Source organism: Euprymna scolopes, chromosome 19, assembly GCF_053919585.1.
Source record: "Euprymna scolopes isolate OS-2025 chromosome 19, ASM5391958v1, whole genome shotgun sequence".
Classification (NCBI taxonomy): Eukaryota; Metazoa; Mollusca; class Cephalopoda; order Sepiida; family Sepiolidae; genus Euprymna; species Euprymna scolopes.
This window is the reverse complement of record NC_136500.1, coordinates 138,864,978-138,880,432: the sequence shown is the minus strand read 5'-3', so window position 1 is coordinate 138,880,432 and position 15,455 is coordinate 138,864,978. Positions and strand designations below refer to the sequence as shown.

The 15,455-nt window shown below is 36.3% G+C and overlaps 1 protein-coding gene across 2 annotated transcripts in view; it reads left to right on the top strand.

The window, feature by feature from the left end:
* Nucleotides 1-15,455, top strand: part of LOC145239995 (uncharacterized) — a 201,648-nt gene that overhangs the window by 177,209 nt on the left and 8,984 nt on the right. For both annotated transcript variants that reach the window (XM_080103578.1, XM_080103579.1), the window contains one exon: nt 4,030-9,307. In XM_080103578.1, coding sequence (XP_079959704.1) covers nt 4,044-9,307 — 5,264 coding nt within the window. In that variant the 5' untranslated portion in view covers nt 4,030-4,043. The remainder of the gene's footprint in view (nt 1-4,029; nt 9,308-15,455) is intronic.

Genomic DNA, 15,455 nt, shown 5'->3' with positions numbered 1-15,455 from the left:
CACATTAGTGTGCCACCCACAGTTCTAGATTTTCATTATATAAAAAAAAACAAAAAAAATCGTGTATTTAGACTTATACATCCACATTAGTGTGCCACCCACAGTTCTAGATTTTCATTATAAAAAAAAACAAAAAAAAACAAAAAAAAACGTGTATTTAGACTTATACATCCACATTAGTGTGCAACCCACAGTTCTAGATTTTCATTATCAAAAAAAAAAAAAAAAAAAAAAAAAATCGTGTATTTAGACTTATACATCCACATTAGTGTGCCACCCACAGTTCTAGATTTTCATTATCAAAAAAAAACAAAAAAAAAAAAACAAAATCGTGTATTTAGACTTATACATCCACATTAGTGTGCCACCCACAGTTCTAGATTTTCATTATCAAAAAAAAAACCAAAAAAAAAAAAACAAAAAAAAATCGTGTATTTAGACTTATACATCCACATTAGTGTGCCACCCACAGTTCTAGATTTTCATTATCAAAAAAAAAAAAAATCGTGTATTTAGACTTATACATCCACATTAGTGTGCCACCCACAGTTCTAGATTTTCATTATCAAAAAAAAAAAAAAAATTCGTTTTAAAACGAATTTAGATTAACGATTCATGGTTGAAAATTGGCGGAAACTGAAGGATGCGAACTGTACTTTATTTGTACCCAATATGATTCGATTTTAGGAAGGAATTTTATTAAAGATTCCATTTTTCTAGAATGGACGTTCTTGAGAGTTTAGACGCGCCACAGATGTCACCACGAAAGGACTCTGAATGTTTATTCACCGTGCCACTGTTTTATAGGATTTTTTGACATAGGATAGTCACTTTATGAGCTTGAAACGATTTTTATTGGTTGAAAATATTTTGAGTTAACGTGTTCCTGTAAAAACTTACTTGTTTTTTGAGAGAGTGAACAGGAAAGCGATCAAAATGAATATATATCTATATATCTATAAAAGTGAACGTGTCTGTCTGTATGTGTGTCTGTGTGTCTGTGTACATTACCCTACGTAATAACTCTGTCAATTCTAAGTCTACAAACTCGAAATTTGATATACATGGTACTGAGATTTGGGAAACTCTTTGTAATGCATTTTCGGCCAGAAATTTGGCTGTTAAGGGGTTAAAGTTCAACGATTTGATCTTTGAGAACTCTACCAAACTCCTCCGCCTATTTTTGGTATAAACACTTTAAATTTTAGATCTAGGTTCCTTGAGCATAGATCTAACTTGATAACTTGATTTGAGCCCAAAACAATAAACGTTAAGGTGTCATAATAGGGGTCAAAGTTTAAAAAAATTGACCGCTTTTTTTTTGCTCAACATACACTCCCAAACACCCGGGCAACGCCGGGCTGAAATGCTAGTATATATATATATATATATATATATATATATATATATATATATATATATATATATATATATATATACACTTATCTTTTCACGAAGGCAGCGTTAGACACAAGGTCGGTTATAGGAACAAAAATAAAACTTGTCTCAGTCATGAAGGATTTCTCATCCATGAACGATTTCTTCTCCACTACTCTTCTTTAAAAATTACAAGAAGCCTTCTTAACAACTGATAGCCATTAATAACACTCTACCTGAGAGTTCTCCCTTCAAACTTCTCGGTTTAACATTCACAGGCAATATAAACTGGAGCAAATATATTAAGGACATTGCAAAGAAGGTGGGTTCCTTCTATCCTGCTAGAAAGTTACTCACACCAGAGAGTCTCCTGGATCTCTACAATACCACCGTTCGCCCATGCATGGAGTAGTGTTGCCACATCTGGGTAAGCGCATCTACTGTTAATCTCTCCCTCTTCGACAGAGTCCAAAGAAGAGTCTCCAATCTAATAGGTCCCGCACTGTCAACTAAACTCCAACCACTGTCCCATCGCCGCAATGTTGCATCACTTAGCCCGTTTTACAAGTATTTTAATACAATGTAGTCTGATAAACTCATTGCACTTATGCCCCCCCCCTCGACGTACATACCTCTGACAAGCCCATTTCACGACAAAATCACACACCTTTTACTGTAGACGACCCTCATTGGCGGAAGGCCTTCTACTCTAATAGTTTCTTCACTCGAACAGCTAGACTTTGGGATTCCCTTCTTGCTAACCGCTTCCCTGATTATACTGACATGCAGAAGTTTACGTCATATTCAGTTTAAATCTATTTTCGCGATTTAATGAATTTCACACTTTCATCAAAACTTATCATTTGCTGACAGCTGGTAATATAATCGCTTCGGCATCTACCGGTGTCTTATGTATCCTTTCAGAAGATGCCAACGCGGTTGCTGGAAATGGGGTCGTAAACTAAATTAATATCGTTTTTATTTAATTTATTTTATTTATCAGTGCGTGTTTACCAATCGCAGTGCGATATTTGATTATTATTTAAAAGAAAAAAGTTTATTGTATTCAGTGAATACTTGAAAACAGGTAACCATTTTTTTTTCTTGTTTCTGTAGTTGCCTGTACAGGTGTTGATGTGCTATATACATCGACATATTCGTATTATTTAGATTCTTCGGATTACTGATATCATCTTGAGTGTTATTTTCACAGCGTTTCGGTCAATGTAACCTTCGACCTTCTTGCCAAACTCGGGAATCTTTCTGTCAAACTCGGGAATCTTTCTGCCAAACCCAAGAATTAGCACGGAAATTCAATCAGAACACTCTATTATATCCACGAGGGAAGCATTTTCTTGTTCCGTCAGCCATGAGTGAGTAGATGTCCTAAGTAATTCGAGATTGTATTTTGAGTGTCGCCTGCACTGATGATTGAATCTTCAACCTCCAGCAGGGTGTAATTTACAACTGAATTTTACAACTGAATTTTGCCAAGTACTTTATCCGTTATAACACGAGTTTTTGCAGATTCCCGAGTTCGACAAGATACACACGGAGAAGGTCGGCTGCTATATCGACCAAAACATTGTGCAAATAGCATTCAATATAAGACAATAGTCCGAAAAAATCTGAATAATACGAATAACCAATCCTTATTTCCAAACTTCAGAAACATAACGTGTGTGTGTTTTATATTTCATTGTTATTTTAAATACAGGATGAAACGATAAAATTGTCGCCTGGAAATGACGATATGATTCCATTTCCGTTTGATTAAAACCGGGTTTCTTTTTATGTTGCAGACCATCTACAAGTTGGCCAATTGCGTACGAATCCCAAGAGCGGTAGGAACCTTCTATTACGTCTGAAAGTGACACAATGAGCAAGATCGGAGATGCGCCGCTGTACAACTCATACTCTCTACCGATCCAAGTTATGACAAAAAAACCATTGCCAGAAACCTCAAAATGCAAATCCGAAAGGTTCAACGCTTGAGGACACAGCTCAACGGAGTTTCCGGTCACGGTTATGGTCTTTAGTGTGGTTTCAAATGAGGGCCACATCATGCCTCTGACATCTTTGAAATCGGCTTGAAAGTCAATACCAAAGTGTACCTAGATGTGCTGAAGATTATGGTGATCCCCTCGGTTAAATCAGGTGGCTGCTGGCAGACCCTGGGTGTGGCAGCAGGACTCGACGCTGGCCCACATATCCAAAGAGGCCCATGCTTGGCTTCAGAAAGAATGATACGACTTTGTCCTCTTCTTTCACTGGCCTCCCTCCTTCCCCGACCTTAACCCACTGGACTACTTCGTTTGGTCATACGTCGAGAACATCACAAACATGACCTCCTACAACACCAAAGTCAGCATGATCGCCACCATCCGCCGAGTATTCGCCGAGATCTCGCTGGCGATGATGGAAAAGGCATGCTCCCAGTTCCGGCCCGTATCGAGGCGGTAATTGAGGCTGAAGACGGCTACATTAAATAGATGTCAGCTCTATAATCTAGTTACCTGAATAGAATTTTTTCAGTAAAAGTTTTAAAATAAAGCTTGAGGGCGACACTTTTATCGTTCCACCCTGTAAAAATGCTTCTTTTTTTGTATTAAAACTCGCAAACAAGTAACTTTTTCTTTCTCGTTTATACAGGACACCAGAGAGAGATGGGTCAAAAGTCTTCTGTACCACTGCAGACAACAGTGACAAACAACAAACAGCCTCCCCCAGTGAAAAGAAAGCCCCAGGCTCCGTTGCCCCCTTTCCGCATCCACAGCTTTGTGGTACCAGAAAACAAAGTTCTGCCAACGGGGGTCGCTCCCCGTCGATTACGACCCGTCTCTGCTGAACTGGCCACGAGGAATTCGGATTTCGCTACAATTTGGGGGAATCCGGTCACGGCACTGAACGAGCAAATTCGCGACAGCATTCAGAAGGAGACCCTTGATAGACACGCAGCTAATCTCGCTTCGATCATCGCCGGCACTGAGGGGAAATATCAGAATGCTAAAAATGTGGCCCCGCCTTTGGCAACGTCAACGCTTGGAAATAATCCAGATATTCTTCCAGATCAATGGAACAAAGAAAAAATCCAAGAAAATGCGGAAATCTCAAAAATAATGCCGGAAAATGGCAACTCAAATTTTAATTTCGCTTCCCGACCTGAAATGCACAACGGTCTTTTAGACAGACGAGAAAATAGATATAAGTCCTTGGAGGAATTAAAATCTTCATCCAAAGAAAATTTGGATCGGATAACTAGTTCCCCTCCAGGTTTGAAAAGAAACACGAGCGTTCCTGCGAACGGAAACCTCCCGCGCGACTTTACGAATCACCGACGGCACGCGTCGACGTCAACTTTTTCTTCTCAACCAGTTGTCCCAGAAGACACCGAAGACATGTCATCTTATTCTTCAGAAACATTTAGTCGGATGTCTAACACATCCTTGCCGCAGAAATGCAGTTTCCACATCGACCGCACACAGTCACTTACGTATGCGCAGCTTGCCGAGATGCGTCGCCAAAACAGTCTCCTCGGTAGCCTAGATTCACGCTCCAACATCGGCAGTGCACCCAGATTAAACCAAGACCCTTATCATAATGGAAAGGACGAATTCGATGTGATAGAACGTCGACGAAGCCGCAAAAAGAAGCGTGCTCCCGATCCTCCATCTCTGGCCAAGTCATTCTCTCTGAGCTCGCATCACGTGAGAGAAGATCCGAGCGTTTTAGATTCTTTACCAGAGCTAGAGCCTTCTGTGGAAATGGTCACGTCCGGAACTGAATTGGAGAAAGACCAAACAGAACTTCAGCAAGCAAAATCCGATGTTTCTGAGACGATAAAAGAACTATCTAAAGATCCGGTATTTATTCCTCCTCGTCCGAGATGGTTCACATCCTCATCTCCCGAACCAGGACCAAAACCAAGTCTCATGAGCGACTCTTCTACAAGCCTATCCTACAGAAATCTTATCACACCGGTGTTATTTAAGAGCGACCCAGCCAAAAACATTGTAGCTACTGCCTCCGTGCCAAACACAGTAACTCCTCAACCCTCTATTAATAAAACATCAACACTTTCGACTCCAACAACATCCCAATCACCCGAGAAGTTAAACCAAAATAAGGCAAAACTAACTGATACAACAGGGGAAGAATCGAGTGCTCAAAAGATCGGATCAACGGAAGAATCGTTGGAAATTTTAGAAAAAGAAAAAATACCCCAAAACGTCTCATTGCTGTCCGACAAAGAGAAGAATCCGCCTATGACGTCACCACAAAAGACGCCCATAATTGGTGTCGACCCCAGCCCTCAAATTGCTTCTGACCAACCAAATAAATCTGACTCTTCAACGTTACAAAGCTTACACCCAAGCATTCCACCTCCTTTGGCTTCAAGCGAACCATATGGACCAAGCGCCAGTCACAACGAAGCGGAGAAGCCGATCGAGATTTCCTCCACTCCCAAACCGGAAGTACCACCAATATGGAAGCCTCCAACGCAAGACGATATTTCGATGTTATTGGATTCTAGCGAAAAAATACAAAGCAGTAAGGCTTTGCAATCTGCTTCATTAGAAGAAAAATCAGCCACGATGCAATTAGTTCCGCAGCAAAGCGCAATTTATGTTAAACGCGAAAACACGCATGAACAAGACAAGCCCGCTAGTGAAACGCTACCGAAATCTGATTCACCGGAAGTAGCAATAAACAAAGCGGAAGTGCTGAAGCAAACAGAAACGCCCGTCTTTTCTACACCGTCCGTTTTGGGGACACAACCGAATCAAGGACTGCCTGTAAAAATCGATCAAAATCCCATTTCGAATTCGTTTACTGATACCAAATTAACAAACACGTCACTAACGTCGCACCCCGTTCCTACAAATACTTATTTATCGACTAACATGCCCGGTTTTACAAGTACAGCACATTTGTATGCGTTACAAGGTGGGACTACTTATACGGAAAGTGGCTATCCCCTGTCGATTCCATCATCGATCGGTGGCGCACCTTTTCTCCCCGCATCTAATTCCTTCATTCTCCCAAACTTCCAAACTGGTTCCAACGTTCCATCCATGTCGCAGGTTCTGGTTTCTGTACCAACTGGTTTGTACACAACATCCCAACCGTTCACGACAACACAGCAAGTCGGCCAGCAAGTAACATACTCAGTTCTACCTAATTACAACACATTTCCAACTACACTACAGCATAACAGGCCTCTCAGTGTATATCCCTCAGCCGGGGATCATCTTAACCAACAGGCCTCTTCAATGGGTAAAATGAACACCTTGCTTGTCGGTGGAAAAGTGATCGCATCGTTACCGCCTGGAGCCCAGTTGTTACCTGGGTTCGTCCCTGCCACACCAATAGTAACAGCTGAAGTTCCACCCCCAAACCCGTCCAGCCAAATAGAGGAATACAAAAATGTTGAACCCGTTCGAAATGCTGAGTCGTCGGACTCATCACAGCAATCAGCTCCAAATGCTATGCCCAGCTTGACTAAGCAAATACAAGAAGCCGCCAATAAGATTTCCAAAACGAAATCAGAAAATGAGGCGCATAAGTCCTCCACAACGGTCAATCCGGGTCCTTCATCGACTACCTCAACCCCTTCAATCCCACCACCGCCTCCTCCTCCTCCGCCGCCACCACCACCTCCTCTCCCTTCAGCAACTCCACCTTTGACGCCAACTTCCAGGATTTGCCCGCGAACCAATGTTTCTAACTCGCGTAGATCCAGCAGCAATTCAACTGGGGACAGCGACTCAATGAAGGGTTTGCAGTTCATTCAGAGAGACGACATCTTGGCTGCCCGTAGTTCCCTCCGATCTCGGAAAAACCAGCAGCCAAAAACGGTCGACAAACCCCAAAAGGACGATCCCCGCGAAATGTTCCAGAAAGAGCTGAGCAAATTCTTTTTGACGAGGCAGCAAAAGAACGGTGATAGTTTGAAAACGAAACTGCCTAACGGAAAGAACATTACCGTCGGGCGTACAGTGGAGCACGAAGGAGATAACCAAGCAAACATCCAAGGAGAGAAGGACAAAAGAATAGTGTCGGATGACAACAATAGCGTAAAAACGCTGACTAATCGAGGCTCGAGCCAGAGTTCCGATAACTCAAGGAAAAGTTCAGTCATTTCAAATTCTTCACAGATTTCAAACTCTCACAAGTTAGAAAAAACAAGCGTTGTTATAACACAAGCTAGAAATTCTCCTGAAGATAATAAGAAGACTATTTGGCGTACGAATATCGACGTCCACAAAAACAGTTCCCTGAAAGGGAAAGAGCAGCAGAGTTGGACGCCTGAACAAGATCTAAACGATTTTGAAGAAGTGGAAAACACGTCCGAAAAGAAAGCTGAAGAGCGACGGACGTTGACCTCAAATGGTTTTAAATCCAACTTAGTTCCGGGTAGCATGAAGAAATTTTCAAGTTTTTCGCCGGGGATTTCTTCAGTAAAGAACCAGAAGAAAAACGGAAGCATCGAAGATTTGACCGCGGAAAACGAAAAGCCGTTGATTGTATGGGACTCGCAGGATTCTTTGTTGAGCGGCTCGACGAACCCGCCAGGTTCCAATTGGTATTTAAAGTCTTCAGACACGTCCGATATGGACTCTACTTCACAAACGCATTCAAAAAGAAAATCGGAGAAAAAGAACCGAAAGAAAGAAGAAGTGTCCAAGAAAACAAACCGGTCATCAATTCCGCCGACGAAGGAGCAAGGAAACTCAGCAACGTCCGGCATTGTATACGGCGGCCATGGAGAGATTTTACTTTTGCCTGGTTTCAAAAATATACCGTCTGCTGAAAACGATCACGTGATAGACGAGACCGCCGGCAATGCACCCAAATGGCGCAACAAGAAAAAGAAGTATGCTTTCCAATCAACGGTGAAACTAAACGAAAAGGAGAAATTAGAGCTTGAGTTGGCCAGCCGAATTCAGGCCCAAGAACGACAAATGGAAGAAGAGCGACTGGCACAGCAGCGAACGGAATTAGAATTTCGAAAGATGAGAATGTACATGTGTTATCCAAATAATGAAAGAAATGGCACGTCTTCTGCGAGTGTTTCACGGACCAATTCTTCGCAGCCAACGCCATCTCGAGACGTATCCCGATCAGTATCGACGAATGGCGAAGGTAAAGAGACGAGTAGACATCGTCAACAGATCGATAAAGAGAATGAGATGTTTGTGGCTAGATCGGACGACGGGGCTGTTCTGCAACAGGTCAAAGAGATCGGCGATTCAACACATAAATTTGACACGGATCAAACCTCGACGCAAACGAAGAAGCGACATTCAAAATCTGGAAACGGGCAGCCTACAAGAAGTGCCAGCCAAGACAGAAAAGTCAACAACGGTCTGGAACAAATAGCTGGCAGCCGTTTAAATAAGAAAACGGGACAAAACTCAAAATACACCGGTTTGCAACAGATAAACAATGCTCCTGGCGCTGGGTTGATGTCGAATCCCGCCATGGGTGCATCGCTTCCGAATCTTACTCACCTCAATGATTATCTAAAACTGTTAAGCGCCACTCAAATAGTTCCTCCATTCTACCAACATAACTTAAACCCAACCTTGTTTGCTAACAACCCTAACCTAATCCAACAGATGGGCCCATTTTATCCGTTGTTTATCAATCCAATGGCCAATGACCCAAATAATATTCTTGGTGGACTAAATTACGACCAGACGGTACCCAACGGTGTACAAAACCCGATGTATACAAGCGATGATGATAGTGGCGATGAGTTTGGTGATACTGAATCAAGTAACCGTTCACTCCGGACAAATTCTAACTACACGAGCAGTTGGAGCTCTGATCAGACAAAGGACCTTGACAATTCGTACAGTACCCAGTGTTCATCGGTAGCCAATACAAGTACGGAATATTCACGAGATAATGATAAAAGTTCAGAGTAAGTAGAAAAAAACGTCATCTTCCATTTGTTTTGTCAAACATCCAACATGCCGTCCCGCTACCTGAAAATTGCCATATTTAGATTCATTAAAAAAATAAATAAATCCTTTCTGATATCCAACTATCTTAAGTACAGATAAACTTCAATATATATATATATATATATATATATATATATATATATATATATATATATATATATATATATATATATATATATATATATATATCAAAAATGGTAATTAGTAAAAGCCTGAAGAGAGTACTCAATACTATTGCAGAGCAAATATGCGTTTTATTTTTTATGGCCGTTTTATCTGTTTAGTTACACATGTTTCGGTTGCCAGGCCTTACCTCAGACCTTACAGAAATAAAAGCAGAAAAATAAAACGTATATATATATATATATATATATATATATATATATATATATATATATATATATATATAACGTATATATATAACGTATATATATAACGTATATATATATATATATATATATATATATATACTGAACTCTCCATATTCTAAAAATCTTAAAATACACTTAACCAGATAATTTTTTTAAATATTAGAAATAAGCTTTAAAGCCTCTCATAGGTACAGTAAACTCTTTAACAAAAATACGATCAAAGTATCTTACTCAACAATGCCAAATCTACATAAAAATAATCAGTTCCAACAATAAAAAAATTAGAAAGATACAAAATACAAACACATACAAACTATGGCAGACTGTAACTGTAGAAGAAAGAATGAATGTCCTTTACGAGGTACCTGCAAAGTAAAAAGTGTGATTTATAGCTACACAGTATCAAAAAACCCCAATATAAATGATAATCATAGTAACCATATAAATCCTCTCATACAGACTAATTCCAGCACTCAATTAATCAACGACAACACCCCTCATTAAAAAATCTACCAATCAAATAAAACCAAACAATTAATCAACGACAACACCCCTCATTAATCAATCTACCAATCAAATACAACCAAACAATTAATCAACGACAACACCCCTCATTAAACAATCTACCAATCAAATACAACCAAACGTATTACACACCAATGCCACTCTAAATCGAGCTGAAAACAATTATTATAAATATATTAAACAAAATGCAATTTACTTTGGGTCCACATTTGAACTTATTAAACACAGAATCTCCACACATAAGCACTCCTTTAAAAATCTATCCTTGAAAAACCAGACATCTTTATCGAAATATATTTGGCACCTTAACAATGGAAATATTTCCTTCCATATAAAATGGAAAATACTAGGATCCTTTAAAGCGTACAGGTCGAGTGACAGATTCTGCGCACTTTGTAGATATGAGGGCCGTAATATATTAAAATATAATGACAGTAAATCCATTCTCATAAACTTCTTACGGGATGCATTCATAAACATTGGTTTAAATTCGACAGGTTTAAACCACCATAAATCATAACATTTTCTGATTACTAATCTATTTTAAATATTTATAATCTATAACTTAATAATTACTACAGGGTGACTTTGTTTAAATATAAAAAATCTTCTTAACTGATTTTAAATTATATATATATATATATATATATATATATATATATAACTACTTCATTTACTCACATAAATTAATATACGAAAGTATAAATTTATGCGTAAACTTTAAGTATTTACTTCAAAAGTGCTCAATACGTAGGTAGAACTAGTTAGTAAGTTATAAAATATATATGGCGATTAAAAAAAGCATAACCTAGATTGAAAACAGGTCAAGAAACTAGATATCCAGGCTTAATAAAGCATACACAAAGCAACAGGTCAAACAGAAGTCAAATAGGCCTTTGTCCGATAAGTGCATGTTCATTGGCTGATAGGAAGGGCGCGGTGGATACTAGAAAGCTGATTGGCTAACTAAAATCTCAATAGAAGGTGCGTATATAAAAGCGACAGACAACCACAAAATTCGCGCATAAGCCTGAAGAGTCCTAGAGTGAATGAAACGCGAAATATTCAGTGTATCTTAATCTCCATATATATTTTATAACTTACTAACTACCTCTACCTACGTATTGACAACTTTTGAAGTAAATACTTCAAGTTTACGCATAAATTTATACTTTCGTATATTAATTTTATGTGAGTAAATGAAGTAGTTATATTTAGCTCCTGAAACAGTTACGCACTCTCAAAAGAATTTATTTCACCACATTAAAAATAGATATGGAAAGAGTTAATTTCGAAATATCGCTAAAAAAACAGAAAACATTCGATATAAACGAATGCGACTACATAGATATAATAAATACTGAAAACTAATCACAGAAAACATTACAAAAAACTACAAAAAACTAGACACAAACGAATGCGACTACATAGATATAATAAATACTGAAAGTAAACAAATTACCGATAAATTAAAAATTAGCGATAAAGTTGGCAAATTGAAACCTAGAGAGGCATACATTCTGCTTAAAGACCACAAATGGGACTTTAATAATAATCCCAGCACCCGCCTGATAAACCCAACTAAACCAGAAATAGGTAGAATTAGCAAAACAATACTTTCTAGAGTAAACAAACATATCAAACAAGACCTAGAATTGAACCAGTGGGCAAATACTGCCGAAGCAATCACCTGGTTTAAAAATATAGAAAACAAAGATAAATGTACGTTTATACACTTCGACATCATAGACTTCTATCTCTCGGTATCCGAAGAACTTTTTAACATTGCCATAAAATTTGCCGAGGCATACACTGATATATCATCGGAAGAAATCAACATATAGTATGGCGCAGTTGTATTTCAGTTGTACGAGCAGGTGAATCAGATTGAAAGGTAATATTTATGTAAGGAACTCATATTCATTTTTCTTGTTATTTCAATTTATGGAAACATTTTGTGTTTACATTTGGAAGAACATATTCATTTTTCCTTTTATTTCAATTTATGGAAACATTTTATTTTTATCATACTTAATAAAAAGTAACACAAACTGGTGAATTCTGTGGGTATTTTTTTAAAAATAAATGCGATCAAAACCAAAGATTTCTTTCATTTTTCCTTATTTTTAAATTTATTTTATTGTATTATTTTATATTAATATTAACAAGCTACAAGTTATTCAAACTGTTCAAAAGGAACTGTAGATATATTCTGAACCAGCAGAAATAATACAAAATAATAACACTATAATTTTTTTTTGTGTTGGGGTGTATTAACACCCTATGTTTGGAACACCCAGGTTACTTACACAGGCTTAATATTAAATTAATATTTTGTTTAGCGGTAAAAATACTAGTTCAAGTTGAACTGTGAAACAATGGCCGACAGAAACTTTCATAAACCTTTCAGTTTAGCAAGAAAGTTCGTGCAGTTTTTAACTTTTAAATTCAAATGAAAATATCTCAGCTCCAACAAAAATTTATTGATTGAAAGAATCACACTTTTCCAACGCAAAACAAGTGTATTTATGCCAGTGACGTAAAAATCCTGAGTTCTTATGGCGATGAAGTCGCTGAACGCGTTTTTGATATCACTTAGGTTTTTTAAGCATTTCTCACGCAGAAAAGTGTTGAGATACTTAAAAGAATGGTAGTCGGGAGGTGAGAGATCTGGAGAGTGTGGCGGATAAGGCAGACTTTGCATGGTCGGTTTAGCAACGTGCGGTCGAGTATTGTCATGGGGGAGAATTGGGCATTTTCTGTTAAGTAATACTGGGTGTTGTTGTCGAAGTTTCTGATGCATTTAATACAGTTATTGGTGGTACTTTTCCGTCATAACAGTTATTGGTGGTACTTTTCCGTCATAACAGTTATTGGTGGTACTTTTCCGTCATAACAGTTTTTCCTGCGTACAAAAAACTGTAATGGATAAGACAGGTCGCAGACCACCAAACAGTCAGGACGACCTTCTTTTGGTCCACCTTTAGCTTCGAGAAGTATCTTTGAGCTTCGTCGGCATCTAACCACTATGCTGAACAAGTCACAATCCGGTCGAGAAACGGGTCGTTCTTGTTGCGTAAAATAAAAGAAGATGATTCTTCATAACAATGTTTCTTTTGAATGTCGTTCAATTCGTGAGGCACCCATTTATCAAGCTCTTTTGTCTTTCTAATCTCCCTCAAGTGGTCGGAAATAGTCGTATACGTTACATCTAATTAAGAAGCAAGTTTTCAGAGAGTTTTGCGTAGATTGGATTCGATTAATTAATCGTTGTCAACATTCGATATCAGAGCGCTACGCTGATCATCTCCAAAACTCTCGTCGACGCCAATGAATTTCTTAAACTAACATTGTGGCGTGTGATAAGTAGTGGTTCCTGGGTTAAACGCTTCGTTGATATCGCAAGCTGTCTCAGCAGCTTTTTGGCCTAGCTTGAATTGAATTAAGAAAATTGTGCGAATTTGTTTTTTTTCCCCGTGTTGTATTTAACTTACTAAAAAGAAGATAACAGTTTTAATACGATTGTAATTTAAAAGATTACAACGAGCGAAAAACACCTTTTAAAATGTTACATAAAGTAAACATATTATACTGAAAACTAAAAATGTTACATAAAGTAAAGATATTATACTGAAAATTAAAAATGTTACATAAAGTAAAGATATTATACTGAAAACTAAAAATGTGTCATAAAGTAAAGATATTATACTGAAAACTAAAAATGTTACATAAAGTAAAGATATTATACTGAAAACTAAAAATGTTACATAAAGTAAAGATATTATACTGAAAATTAAAAATGTTACATAAAGTAAAGATATTATACTGAAAACTAAAAATGTGTCATAAAGTAAAGATATTATACTGAAAACTAAAAATGTTACATAAAGTAAAGATATTATACTGAAAACTAAAAATGTTACATAAAGTAAAGATATTATACTGAAAACTAAAAATGTTACATAAAGTAAAGATATTATACTGAAAACTAAAAATGTTACATAAAGTAAACATATTATACTGAAAACTAAAAATGTTACATAAAGTAAAGATATTATACTGAAAACTAAAAATGTTACATAAAGTAAAGATATTATACTGAAAATTAAAAATGTTACATAAAGTAAAGATATTATACTGAAAACTAAAAATGTTACATAAAGTAAAGATATTATACTGAAAACTAAAAATGTTACATAAAGTAAAGATATTATACTGAAAACTAAAAATGTTACATAAAGTAAAGATATTATACTGAAAATTAAAAATGTTGCATAAAGTAAAGATATTATACTGAAAACTAAAAATGTTACATAAAGTAAAGATATTATACTGAAAACTAAAAATGTTGCATAAAGTAAAGATATTATACTGAAAACTAAAAATGTTGCATAAAGTAAAGATATTATACTGAAAACTAAAAATGTTATATAAAGTAAAGATATTACACTGAAAACTAAAAATGTTACATAAAGTAAAGATATTATACTGAAAATTAAAAATGGTACATAAAGTAAAGATATTATACTGAAAACTAAAAATATTGCATAAAGTAAAGATATTATACTGAAAACTAAAAATGTTGCATAAAGTAAAGATATTATACTGAAAATTAAAAATGGTACATAAAGTAAAGATATTATACTGAAAACTAAAAATGTTACATAAAGTAAAGATATTATACTGAAAACTAAAAATGTTGCATAAAGTAAAGATATTATACTGAAAACTAAAAATGTTACATAAAGTAAAGATATTATACTGAAAACTAAAAATGTTATATAAAGTAAAGATATTACACTGAAAACTAAAAATGTTACATAAAGTAAAGATATTATACTGAAAACTAAAAATGTTGCATAAAGTAAAGATATTATACTGAAAACTAAAATTGTTACATAAAGTAAAGATATTATACTGAAAACTTAAAATGTTGCATAAAGTAAAGATATTATACTGAAAACTAAAAATGTTACATAAAGTAAAGATATTATACTGAAAACTAAAAATGTTGCATAAAGTAAAGATATTATACTGAAAATTAAAAATGTTACATAAAGTAAAGATATTATACTGAAAACTAAAAATGTTGCATAAAGTAAAGATATTATACAGAAAACTGAAAATGTTACATAAAGTAAAGATATTATACTGAAAATTAAAAATGTTACATAAAGTAAAGATATTATACTGAAAATTAAAAATGTTG